The 14,063-nt window shown below is 46.0% G+C and overlaps 1 protein-coding gene across 2 annotated transcripts in view; it reads left to right on the top strand.

The window, feature by feature from the left end:
* Farp1 (FERM, ARH/RhoGEF and pleckstrin domain protein 1) overlaps positions 1–14,063 on the top strand; it is a 259,534-nt gene that overhangs the window by 212,969 nt on the left and 32,502 nt on the right. The window contains exons 14-16 of one of the 2 annotated variants that reach the window (XM_027393905.2): positions 10,147–10,334; positions 11,434–11,523; positions 12,469–12,602. In XM_027393905.2, coding sequence (XP_027249706.1) covers positions 10,147–10,334; positions 11,434–11,523; positions 12,469–12,602 — 412 coding nt within the window. The remainder of the gene's footprint in view (positions 1–10,146; positions 10,335–11,433; positions 11,524–12,468; positions 12,603–14,063) is intronic. The other variant, XM_027393906.2, reaches the window with a different exon arrangement.

Here is a 14,063-nt window from a genome sequence, read left to right on the forward strand (position 1 = left end):
GGCTCTGTGGTTGCAGCCAGGGTCCTTCCTCCACCAGAGCTGATAGCCTTGGAGAGTCTGATGGGATGTAGTGAGGCTGTTAGCTGACAGCTGACAGTTAGCTGACTTGCCTTGCTTGCTGGACAGCAAGGAGGACACCACAAATGACGTGCTTTTTAAAAATGCCTCCTCCGTTTGTATTTTTCAGTCTTTGATAACTTTTTAATCATAGAACAAAATTTTTAGACCTGAAGTAACTACAAAATTCTGAAGAGTTGTAAATGTGAAACATCCTTCATGAGCCGCCAGGCCACTGGTCTGAGGAGACTCCTCATTCGGCTGCATGGGGGGTGGGGGGGCGGGGACTGGCTTGTTCAGGAAGTGCGGTCAAACATGGCTTGTAGATCTCAGAATCCTGTCAGCAGGAACATTGAGAAGCATGTTTTAAATATTCAGAAGATTGCATCCATTTTTTTAAATGCAAACATTTTAGCTTTTTCTTGATCAGCTAATTCAGTGTGTGACTGGCGGAGCTAACTTATGGCAGGAGAGGGGTTGGCAGTTGTTCGTCCACACAGTCTCCCCGACCTTGCCTTAGGTGACTTGTGCATTCAGAAGGCTGTATGGAGGCTTCGGCTGTCACCCAGGCAGACCTTCACTGTGGATGAGCAAGCTGATTCCAGGGAGTCAGGTGACTTTGCAATGCCCCCAGTATTGTGCCGCTCACTATCCCCCCCGTCCCTTGACTTCAACTCTTTTTTCTTGTGATATCTTAATGCCACTGGACCTTTCAGGCTCCACTCTTAAATGCTGGAGACACTTGTCTGCATTTCTAATTAAAGTTGGATGTGAAAATCCTGAATGATGAAGACAATTATAAGCAAATAGCTGCTCTTCATGCTAGAGGCTGCAGTTTTTAACATGTTTTTGTATATCCTGTCTGGTCTTAGGAAAAGCTACAGTTTGCTATAGGAAAATTTAAGTCAGGTAGGAGTTGAGCAGAGTCGTTTGATTGTTTTAATTGTGACAGTGATTTGTTTGAAGTCCTTATCTTTACTTATATAGAAGTCTATAATGAAATAGGACTGAGTTCTGTTTGCCTTGTCACGTGATTATAACAGATCGGTACATATGGCCCTTGAAGGCCAAGCATGTTCTTGCAGTTGTTTTGTTTTGCCTTTTCCTACAGAAGCTATTTTGTCTCAGTGTTTTCAAAGCAACTGGCCCATCCTTTTGTGCCTAGGTGTCTGTTGCCAGTTTTCACTTGTATATAGCAGAGTTTTCTCTTCGTTGGTTTTGTACCAACCAAGCAATTTAATTTCTGTTTCTTGGCTGGTATTTATGAAGGTGGCAGTCCCAGCAAATTATTAGTGCCTCAAAGGAACTGGAGACAGGTTTGTTCCAAGGTCACATACCCTGTCATGCTGAGAATATATAGTCATGTGTTGTCCTTATGGAAGGTTATCTTCCACTCATGAAGATTCCAGAACATCAGTCAGAGAGTGTGAGCCTGCAGTGGGCTGAGGGTAGTGGGGTTGCTGGGTCGTGCATCCTCCCCACTGTCCCTGTGCAAAGCTCAGAAAAGCCAACCCCCTTTCCCAGCCTCTCTGTGCTCTGACTGTGGAGAGACCTCAGGCTCCAAGGCTTCCTGAAGCCCAGTCTCAATGTGGTTACTTCACAACGGACTTACATTTGTGTAAAGTTGAACTAAGGTACTGAAAACCAATAGCAGGGTTGGCTGTGAAAATACCCTAACCCTAACCCTAACCCTAACCCTAACCCTAAACCCTAAACCCTAAACCCTAAACCCTAAACCCTAACCCTAACCCTAACCCCAACCCCAACCCCAACCCCAACCCCCCCAAACCTCTAACCCTAGCCCCCTAGCCCCTAGCCCCTAACCCCTAACCCCTAACCCTAACCTATCGGAGACTAGGGATAGGTGGATCATTCAGATGTCCAAAGGGTTTCCTGAGGCCTGTCAGACTTCGCCGCGTAACAGTAAACACGGTACAGTTCTCTGGACCCGATGAGGAACATGGGCCTTCAGACCCTGCCTACTCACTACTGCTCCAAAAAAGGTGTCTTAAGGCCAGGGATAGAAGACAGAGAAACAGATTGAAACCCCTCACAGCTATGCGAGGGCCCCTTTACATTACTTTAGATTACTGTAGGATTTTATTTTGAAATATGTATAGACCCTTCTGTGCTTTCCCATGTTGGTCCTTGTTGAGAGCGAACTAAAAAGGCAAGAAATTCCTTTAGCATGAAGAAATGCATTTAATGAGTTCCAGAGCCCAGACTGAACTGTCCCAGCCCCCTCCAATCTGGGTGCCATCGATGGTATTTTATTAGACAGGCATTTAATTAGAGGAAGTTTGTGGGCCAGATTCTTTCCTACATGTGCGATTCATATTCAGGAATTCCTCACACGGTTGTCTCTCCTTTCGTGCTGCATGGCCTGCACTTAGAAAGTGAGTTATAACTATTATCTACTCAAGAAAATCTCTGAAGGTTTATACTACGTAATGCTGTTTTTTTGTTTGTTTAAGCCAGTCCCGAATAACAAAATTGCTGAGTTAGCCCTTCTGGTCCTCTCTGAGTTAGAGGGGGGTGCATTAGCCTTGGAGTCATCCCATCCCTATTGTGTGGTCAAGCCTTTTCTGAAGGGGGAATAAAATTCAGATAGGGAACATTTTTAGCTTTTCTAAAGTGACATTAAGCACGCTTAGTGGTTTACTTCATTGTTGTTCTATCTAGACTGGCTGACCATGTGCTCCTAATCAGCTTTCTCCACTTATAGGGGGCTTTGGCATCTCGTTTGTGACAGGTGTAACCCTCAGTGATGAGCCACTGAGTTCAGGTAGACTGAGTGAACATTAACCAGTCAGGTGTAGTTTGCTTTCTGTGCTCCTGTCTTCATCACTTGGCCTGGCCTGGGCTCTTTACTTTGGTTAGCTGGAATTCTCGAGTCCCCGCTGTTACATACCCAAGGAAAGCTGTTTCCTGATCCCCTCCTGATGTGTATATGCTGCTTCTCTGTGTTCCTCCAGGGCTGGGCTTCATCACATTGCATAGCTCCAGTCTGTTCTGTTGTTGCTGAATTTTGCGTATGAAATGCAAGATTTTTCATAAACACGCTTATAACTGTGCCAGTTCCTTTGAACTTTAAAGAACAGACTGTAGCTTCACGTTGGCCAAACCCAGAGGAACACACGGGAAGGGCATGATTGACGGGGCACTGACTTCTCTGAGCACTGACCAACTAAAGATGTTTACTTTGGTGACCTCGAAGAACTGACTGGCACTGTTCTTGTTAGTTTAATTCACCCCTTTCCTTGAGATCAGCTGAAACTTCAAATAGGGAAATGAGTTCACTGGAGGCTTTGACTAACAGATACTGGTTGTTAACAGGAAGTCCTGGATTCAGGTCAGAATTAGCACGACACTTAATATCAGTTCTCTTCTCATTAAAGAGGTAATAATGAAAAGCATTTTTTAAAATTCCATAGTGACTCAGACATGGAGCCAGTCTAGATCAAAGATCCACATGGCCTGGTTGCCACCGATTGAACGGGAAGCTGTGTGGTTCTTCCTTTAGTAACCTAGAGAGACTTCCCTATGTCTCCTGGGAGCAAGGGTTGAAAGTATGGGTTTGTGTGTGAGCCAGCTGTGTCAGGGACAGGGAGGACATAGATCCTTTGGATAAAGGTCTTCATCAGATGAACAGCATAGTGCTCTCTGAAAGCTGTGAGTGAATCCTATCACACAGGAACTGTTTCTCTCCTTGAAAACAAATACCTGACCAGAAGCCAGGGAAGCAAACGCTCAAAGTAACCTAGGCTTTCCTTGGTTCATGATGACTACGTTGAGCCCATGATGGCCTCCCAGTGTAGCCTGGGAGGGGGCTCCCCTAGATCCCTGTGGCCTCTGGTATTGGATGGTAACTTCCCGTGGAAGGCAGTGTTTGTATTTCTTCATGAGGACTCTGGGTCAGGTTAGTTGTTCTGCGATGGCTCCAGATGGCAGGGCGATTACAGCCCAGCTTTTGACACGGGAAGCTGATCTAGAGTGTTGGGATGGGGTTTGAAAAGTTAAAGTGAAGCAAGGCTGGTGGAGACTGGAGCCAGGAGGCACTTGAGCTTCCTGCTGGGGCCAGGTGGAACCTTCTCGGCATACAGAGGGGCGGTGGGAAATTGCAGAATGCAGAGCACTTGGACCAGGGCGCTTGTGGAACCTGGAGGTGCACTGGGAACTTTGAGGTATCGAGTATGTATGAGGCCTACTCGGGTCAGCTGGCTCTAAACTAGGACGTGGTCCTAAACTAGGTCATTTAGGAGACTGTGGTGCAGTCTGACCCGCCTGTCACTCACCGATGAGCCCCCACGCTCACCGCTCCTCCTCCTCCAGTGCCCTTTGTGGAAAGCAAGGCTTTGCCCCCTCTGCCTGTGGGGTGTCACGGAAAGATCACATTTAGCTCTTCGGTTATTAAGGATGGCCAGCCGCACTCCCCAGAAGCACCTAGAGTGGATAAGGAGTCATCCCTTGCTCTCAGCTCTTCCAGCCTTGGATAATCGCTGCAAGCCTAACTAACCTACTCACACGCTTGGCCCGTGTTTTTAACAGTTTCCTCCTGTTCTATGTGTGCATTTAATCCTCGAGGTGACCATGTGTTGTACTGAAATTTCCTAATGCACTGAATTAACTCTCAAGTAGAAAGAAAAGGCTGGGGACTTCATTCTCATTTTTGTCATTTGTTTAATAAACTTGAGAAAACATTTCTTTCCATTGTTGCCTTGTACACACTGTTTTGTCAGCATGTACCCACCTGGGAGAAAAAGCTTTGTTTTCAACATTCTGTCTTGATCTCAGAGCATGGCGAACCCTCTGTCCCTTGCATTGTTGGAGCACTGTTTGATGTCCTTTCTTTAAAGCAACCCCAAACCTTGCTTAAATACCAATTTGTACCTGGAATACCCATTTCTTCCAGAACACAGCAATCCTGCTCACTCAATGGTGTTGACAGACAGAAACATGTTCAAGCTGCCGGGAGAAGGTGCAAGGGACGTGGCCTTTGTGGCCGCCTCTTCCCTCAAGGCCTAGTACCTTGCAAGGTTGGCTGTGGGGGTGGGGCAAGCCCTTTGAGGAGAGCAGGATCACTGTGTGGGGGACAGATGTCACTGAAACAGAGCGCATGTGTGGTATCAGCTTACGCTGAGGGCTCACACGGCTGATCCACCAAAGGATGGGCTTTCACATTCTCCGTGGGAGTAAAACTGTTGATGTAGATGGCTTTGCTGGGAGGGAGTGGGGGGTGGACTGTGAAGGACACTGGCTTCCCCAGTGGGTAGGCTGTCTTTCCTTTCGTTGGACATCAACACTGTGGTCACACAGATGCGCTCTGATTTCCCTTCTGTGCTGTGGTCCTGGGCTTCGCCTCCGCAGGGCATGGGTCCCTGTCACCAGGAAGCTCTCTGTTCTCTCTGATAACCATGAGTTTGGTGACTAAGCATGGAAGGCCAAGGTCGTGTAAATGGTTTGCATGGTATTAATGTCTTGTGCTGATCTAAACTGGAGAGGCTTTTAAACCTTGTGCTAACAGGCATCTTGCCGCAAAACAAAAACAAAGAACAAAAACCTGTGATTGTTCTTTGCAACTGATGGCTGGATCTTTGTCCTTCACACAAGATGGTAATTTTTCCATTGCTGTGAGGCTCAGTGTTCCTCATCCCAAACAGTGCCACCAAGTTCACCAGGTCCCTGCTGTCTCCAAGCAAAGCAGGACTCTCCTGTGCCTTCTCTGCCGTCTGACCCTTGGTGACATCTTTCTCTATGTTTTTCTGCACCACTGTTGCTTTTCTGAATGGCTTAATGATGAAATGGGGAGTGGATGCTTTATTGCTTGTTCAGCTTTTCTTAAAGGACACTGGGTCGGCACTCATCATTTACCCCCAGCCACCTAAAGTTTCAAGAAGAGGACACCATCTCTAACCTTGGTAAACTGACTTTTCCATGTGGGGACCTTTTTTCATTCAGGCACTGCCAGCTGTTCCCATAGTCTGTTGGGCAGGAACCCAACTTCACCACAAGCCACCTCTGATTCCTTGTGACGGCATGTGATGGCGATCTTCTCCCATGGTTAGCTCTCAGGATAGATAATCCCCAGCGAGATCTCATCCCCTTCTCTCTTACTGAGAGCCCTGCATTTCTGCTCTTCCCTACATACGCTGCTGGGGCATACCCTGGTAATAAGAGAGCATCGTAGGATCTAGAAACTTGCAAAGGAAATAAGATTATCTGAGGGAATAGTGAAAAAAATGAAAGTAGAAATTATGTGTGCCACACATGTTCTCGTTTTCAGTTTTTAACAAATGATGGGTTTCTTTTTTTTTTTTCCTAAATACTTCTCTTTTACAGGAAAAACACACAAAACCCTATCAAGTTAAAAACTAGACACTAATCAGTTTACTGACCAGTTTAAAAAACGGGACAGGTCTAGAAGTATTTGAAATGCCATTTTTAATTACCTGAGAAATAGATTGGATTTTCTGTTGTTGTTTTATTTTCTCAGAACTAGGTGAGTTTATTTATTTCCAGCTTTTGGCACAAGCTGAAGAGATGGATGGTCCATAGGGAACTGGTACCCAGTCCTCAGAGAGACAAGAGGCAGGAAGCTGGCTCTCTTCTCTGAGTCCCCCCAGGCCACTTCATCTCCTCTGATGAAATCTGTCCTGAGACCCTGAACTCAGCCTACCACAGGCTAGGAAAGAGTTATGAATGTATTCTAAATGAAAATGATAAAGCTGTACAGGCAGGCTGTGGGCTGGGTGATACATTGAAATTTACGAATATAGCAGGGCTAATTTGAAATTGCATAATTATTTGGTTGGGGGTTGCTGGTCCGTCCACTGGAGCCACCATAAACTCAGACCTCCTCTCACAGATTAGTGGGAGGAGAAGTGAAATTGTTGGGGAGAGGCAGTCGGCTTGAGAGTTACTAACCTGAATGCCTGAGATCAGGCGGGACAGCTTTTAGAAGTAGGGAAAAAAAATTTTTTTTTTAAATCATTCAAAACTTCCAGAGATTGTGATCAGTTGATCTTTTCCCTATAATAATTATACTTCTTCCCAAGTATTGCCTTAATATCCAGGTGCTTCCTTGGAGGGTCCTGTAGAATTATTTGCCTATAGCTCCCTGATAAAGACATTTATTTTATGTCCATTTGTTATCAGGGAAAAAATCACACACACACACACACACACACACACACACACACACACACACACACACACACACACACACACACACACAAAGCCCAAGCCACTGAGTAAGGGTGTGAAGGTGGGTGTTGTGTCCTCTTTGCTCCCACCACCTGGGGCTGTGCCTTCAAAACAGATGGCAGGCTGAACAAGCTTTGTTAATTCTCCCCCCACCCCCTGGGAAACCTGGACTACTTCATCATAAAACCAATTCTGTGTCGGTTCATTAACTCTATAACCTTGAACCCTGCCTTGCTTTAGACACGCCCTTCACACCTGCCAGCCTTGGACACCAGTTCCCACAGAGGGTTATCAGTATCCTGCCCCAAAGTCAAAAGGGGAATTCCAGTTACTCACTGAGCTGCCGTATTCTACCAGTGGCTCTATCAGCATGTCTCGTTGATTGCCGAGCAGTGAACAGTGACTTCTTGGGGCACTATGTCACCTGTAAAGTTTCAGAGCTTCTAGTGGTCTCTTCAGGAGAGAAGAGAGCCTCATCTCCATAGGTCCAGCTGGTACTTGGGAAGTCGAACTTCAGAAACTTGGGCTTCTCCTTCCTTAGCCTTTCTGGTGTTTCTCCGCCCACGTCTTGGTCTGACCGTTTGCATACTCAGCACTCTTCCTTTCATGAGTAGACCCAAGAACCTCTTGGGAAAGGAAATTAACAATCCCAATTTGGTTACTCCCTGTGTTCATAATGCACCTATAAAACATAAGATAAGACATGGTTAGGCCATGTGTAGAGTACGGGCTGACCTGAACACTGGCCAACTTTGTCTGTATCTTGGGTGACCAAAGCATTCATGTCCAGCCTTCCACTATCATGTCCAGTGGGAATTCTTCCAGATCTAACCAACTGTCTTCTTTAAAAGGTATCAGGTCATCTGCCACCTCTCCGGAACTGGTCTGTTGCCTTATACTTCCAGCCTGCCCAGTCAGCTAAATGCAAGCATTCCCCTGGGAGGTCAGCCAGGGAGTGAGCCTCTCACCTGTGAAGGGTGGATGATGTGGTGGTTCTGTCTTGAATGTATGCTCCTTGCTTTCTTCTCTGTGGCAGCTTGCTCTCTGTCGCTGGAAGCCGCTCACACCTGCTGGCTAACCATCTCCTCACAGCCTGCCCCACTTGAAGCTAGCTTTTCTAACAACTCTTTATCCTTGGCTCCCACTCAGTATGGTGAAGGCTTTTTCTGTGCCTCGTCACTGCCACCCAAGGCCAGCATGCTGTCACCTGATCCCGTGAGAGCTGACGGTAAGCCCCGAATTGAGCTAGGTGATTGGTGGACAAGTCAAAGTGACTCTCAACTCAGCAACTCACAAATGCATGGAATGTTTTGATCTTGACACAAACTGCCAGAATTTTCGCTTTTTCTAACTTCTATTGTAGTGGTAACGTTTTTCTGTGATTTTTTTTTTTTTTTAAAGAGAATAGTGTAGTATCTTGAAACAATTGCAATTCTAGTGTGTCACTATTTCTATTTAACAAGTTTCATTCTTTCCTAATCATTGTATTCAGTTGTGCACTAGTGTCAATAAAATTGACATTTGTGAAGTGATTTCTGGCCTTTTTCTCCTGGATTTATGGGATCTGGTGGTGTGTGGGGTGATGGGGTCTTTATCTAACACCAGTACTTCATTTCGATGAGGTTTATTCAAATGTGAGGATGTCTTTTAAAATTCATCCTGTAAGCCCTCACCTTCTCTAAACTTACTTTCCTAGGATCACTGACTGGCTAGCTGTCAGCAGGCATGACAGCTACTTTGGTTGTTTTCTGGGTGTGATGGCTTTTCCCCTCTGTGTGGGTGAAGCCACTCCCACGGCACCCTGGAAGCTGGGACATGTGGTGGTTTCCTCGGGATTTATACCTGTTGGGATCAGAATCACTGTTGCCCCTCTCTAGGCTGCTGTTATCTTGTCCTTCCAAAATACGCATGAACAGCTAAAGAGGGAGAAAGTAGGTGTCACCTGTCACAGCTGTGGAGATCCTTAACAAAAAGTGGATAGCAGAAAGTAGGGAGGGCTCTGCCTTCGTTTCCTTGTCACCGGTCTGCATCAGCACTGCAAGTATCTTAGGTCTAAACACACAACTTCCAAGTGTTTGGGAAAACCTCATGTAGCCTCCGGCGTTGTTGAAGCACAGATAGTTGCAAAAATCCTATCGGCAGAGAGTCCCGTGTATAAGATCTCCTACGGCTGACTATAGGAGGTAACCTACATTTTCCTGTTGTTTAATCCGATATCCTTTCTAGAGGACTAATTTACGACCTGTCACTTCTGATTCACAAAGGGGAACTGTGCTAATGGGATCTCCAACTTGCGTCTTTAAGTGATCACCGTTGCGTGTAATGCTAGTGTTTCTGTCCCACACAGTAGCAGACATGGAGTGACATCACCAGGTACACTGAGCTTGCTTCTGTTCTCTGTAGAGTGGGGAATTAGCTGCTTGACCTCTGTTAGCCATGGCCCATTGTCACAAGACATGGTCCTGTCCTGAGCACACCAGCTGTTTAGATGTCTATTAGTTTAGTTCTAATCGCTCCTCTCTGTCTCATTGTGACGTAGCTGCCATGACTTCCTGAAGTAGTTTTTAGAAGCAGAGGCGGTAGTTATGAGATAAAAATAGGATTGTGCTATGCTGTTAAGCTCCCTTAATTGTGACCTGTGCAGAGGTCTCTGTCTTACCTTTAATTACGTAACTGGGGCTGCATTGGGTGAGGCGGACTCTGGGTACCCCTCCTCTCAAAGCAGCCACAGTGTAGAGGGCGGGAAACTTAGAAAGCAATGAATTACGTTTGCCATGTAGCAGCCATGCTCTAAAGATGCACAGAAGTGACAGCTGGAAAGAGCCCTCCAATCTCAGAAGGAATTACTTTTCTTTTTTTCTTTTAAAACTTCTCATCCCCAAACAGGCTCCCTGACTGGTAGCCCTCACCTTTCAGAGCTGTCCATGAACTTGCAGGGAGGAGTTGCCACAACCAACGTGACCTTGTCTCCCAACCTGAGTCCTGACACCAAGCAGGCCTCTCCCTTGGTCAGCCCACTCCTGAATGACCAAGCGTGCCCAAGGACTGATGACGAAGAAGAGGGCCGGCGAAAGGTACAGATTCTCCGTTCATAGTCTTTTCATATTCCCCAGTGAAACCGCTGTCCTATTGACTAATAATTCCCCATCCCTTGACAACCCACCCAGGCTGCCTACTGTGTTTATCTGTTTCTGACTGGCTTCATTCACCTGGTGTCATGTCCTTGGGGTTCATTCCTGTTATCCGTGTAGTGGCATGGGTCGGAATGCCTCCTCCCATGTGGCTGTATCTGCCGTAGAAATGGACCGCACTTGGTTAACCTTTCCATCTGCCGGTTTATTTATTCATCTCATCTTTTTGTTGTTTTGAGTAACACTCGCATGAACATGAATGTCCACACACCTGCTGAGGTTTCCTTTTACTTATTGTGTAAGGAAAAAGCAAGACACTAATGGTGGCCTGCTTTGGGTTGTGACTGGCAGTCTGACTCCCAGGCTCCAGGGCTGAGACACAGTACAGTCGCTATCTCCTTTTGGTCCAGCCACTGACACTGCAAACACCATCTTGTAACATCTCAAGAAACAAGCTCTGATGGCCCACGGCACAGGTCTCAAGATGCTGATTTCTCCTGGCGAGTTTCCTTGAAGATTGTGTAACTCTTACCTAATTTGAATCCTCTAGCTGATGGTAATACTTACATATCAAAAGGCATTCTTTTAGCCTATTCCTCCTAACAAGCACACAGGTGCACGCACGTGTACACACACACACACACACACACACACACACACACACACACACACACACACACACACACACACAGAGAGAGAGAGAGAGAGAGAGAGAGAGAGACAGAGACAGAGACAGAGACAGAGACAGAGACAGAGAGAAATAAACTTACTTAGATTTGACGCTAGATAAAAAAGGACTTACCCGTTAGTTACCTATCAGTGAATCCTCCCCCCCCTTTCTAATACACAAATATTTACATTTGATGCTAGCTAACGAAGGACTTACCCATTAGTTAACCTGCCATTGAGTTCTCTCTCCCCGTCCCCACCCTCTCCCTCTCTGAGTTAGCTGTCGGTGAATCACCGTCTTTTGACCATGGCATTCTAAGAGACTTCCATTCAAACTTGACTGCTGCATCTTGTTCTTTTCTGGATTTTTCAGAGATTCCCAACCGACAAGGCCTACTTCATCGCTAAGGAGGTTTCCACCACTGAGCGAACATACCTGAAGGATCTTGAGGTGATCGCTTCGGTGTGTGCAGCTTTTTCTTTAACTCAGTACCTTGTATGATTCAGTTAAAGTAATACTCAGCTGCCGCTGAAGGGGCTGGGGTTGCTCATATGTTAGGCTCTCTGACTAATTGCAAGGATTATAGATCCTGATCATGGGTTATGGCAGATAATGCCAATTGTATATTTAATTTGGAATGTTCTCTAAAAAAAATTATAACTCTGGTTTTTAAGTGCAAAGGGGAGATTCTCCTGCAGCAGAGAAAGTGAAAAGTAAACAGTCTGCTGTCTGTGGACACTCACCAGAACATTCTGTGTTTTGCTCGTCATCAGATGTAGCTGGTTGAGTTTGCCTGAGGTAGACTCCTGGTTATCTTTATAGTAAGCTGACCACAGTGGAGAAAGTGCCACCAACTGCCTTTGACTGCTGACGACTGGCCTATCTGTCCAGTCTTAGATGCAAATCTGGGGGCTCCTGGGGATTTGGACCCCATGATTTTGATTGAGACAGAATATAGCCAGTAAAGAGGGATACCCAAGCCATTGGGATAAGGTTGGTGTTTTGTGCTTTCCAAATACTGGGACCCAGTTCTCATGTCAGTGACATGTGTGACCGTGGACAGGCAGTTGCTGTGCTAACTTCATGCTCCACATTTTTATGGAGGAGTAGACTAACGGATCCTAAAGGGATGAAACATGGAGTGGCCTATGAACCCAAACTCACAATTCCCTAGTGAGCTGGCCTTCGTGAGGACTTGGTTCAAGGCGTGGCACGTTGAAGAGATGAACCCTGACTTAACAAGCCTTGGGGAAGCATTTGAGAGACAGGCTCTTTTCCCCTTGGAGAGGGGAGGGGGAGCAGGGATACATGAGACGCTCAGAATGCCCTGGGAAGGTGCATGGCCTCCCGCTACCCACGGCGTCCATCCACCTGCGCTTGTCTGAGTTGTCTGCTCTTCATTCCCAGTGGCTCCAGAGCACTGTCAGTAAAGACGACTCCATGCCCGAAGCCTTGAAAAGTCTCATATTCCCGAATTTTGAACCTTTGCACAAGTTTCATACCAATTTTCTCAAAGAAATCGAGCAACGACTTGCCCTGTGGTGAGTACAGTCCAGTCTGAAATCCGTGTCTCCTCTCTGCACCCCCTGCTTCAATGTGTTGCTTTATTTTGTCCGATGTACATGGCAGGGATGAAAGTCAATCGGGCCTGAGGCAAGCCTGCCTTAAAATATTTTCCAATGGGATAAAACAACAAACAGGAGGTGGTGCACACCTTTAATCCCAGCACTTGGGAGGCAGAGGCAGGCAATCTCTGTGAGTTCGAGGCCAGCCTGGTCTACAGAGAGTTCCAAGGCAGCCAGAGCTGTCTCAAAAAAACAAAACAACAAAAATTTCCAAACAAATGCTACGTGTTTGGGTTTGATCTTTGCCTTTGATTGAGGACTCTCCAAAATGTATTTTCTTATGCTAATTACAGAGTTATTTTAAGTAAAAGTGCTTGCTTTTAGGGGACAGACTGTGTGATGATACAGGGACATGAAGGATTTATGATGTGACATTTCACTGTTACTTGCTTTATAGTTACTGTGAAGCTACATGTATGTTATATGTATATAAAATGCTGCTTTGCATCTAACAGAGTTTAAAGAGTACTCTGAAAATACAAAGTCTATGCAACACACACACACACGCACACACACACGCATACACACAGTTTTCCTCATCATAAGGATATAAGTATTTTTTATTATTATTGTACATGTACATGATCTGTGGATAAACATGCCACAGTACGCCTGGGGAGTACAGAGGCAATGCTGTGGGGTTGCTTCTCTTATTTCACCTTTATGTGGGTTCTGGAGATGGAACTTGAGGCACCAGACATGGGGAAAAGCATCTTTATCCACTGAGCAAACTTAGCAGTGCAGGATATAACTTTTTAGATCTCTCTCTCTCTCTCTCTCTCTCTCTCTCTCTCTCTCTCTCTCTTTGTGTGTGTGTGTGTGTGTGTGTGTGTGAGAGAGAGAGAGAGAGAGAGTAACTGGAAATTTTTTGTGTATTGTAGAATGGAAAATCTGATGTAACTTTACCTAAAGTACAGCCTTTAATAGGAAAAATTTATGGGGCTTTTAAAGGATGTTATATGCAGGCTTATACATGGGGCGTTGATTGTCTGCCAATCATGCGTTTGAAAATTCAGGAAAAATAGCAAAGAGCTGCTCCTGCAGCAACAGAACCACTGTGTGGTGTTCTCCTTGCTTTCCGATTGGAAGTGGCGTGGAGGGAGGTGACTGTGGGTCCTGAAGGTCCTGCCCTGAGACTCTTACCTCTCACGGTCCTAGACTGAGGCCTTCGAATATCACTCAGTAGAAAAGTAGAGCCCCACTCCCGCTTTGTGAGACCAGTGTGCGGGGCCAGCATGAGCTATCTGACCTAAGTGGTGCCTGGCTCTGTAGCATTTTATACCTGGGTGGTATAAAGTGGTCTTCCCTGAGAGAGAGGTGTCAGGCTTCACTAAGAGGCAGGGGTGGGGGGAGCAGATTACAGTCAGAATGACCACT

This window comes from Cricetulus griseus (assembly GCF_003668045.3).
Source record: "Cricetulus griseus strain 17A/GY chromosome 1 unlocalized genomic scaffold, alternate assembly CriGri-PICRH-1.0 chr1_1, whole genome shotgun sequence".
Lineage (NCBI taxonomy): Eukaryota > Metazoa > Chordata > Mammalia > Rodentia > Cricetidae > Cricetulus > Cricetulus griseus.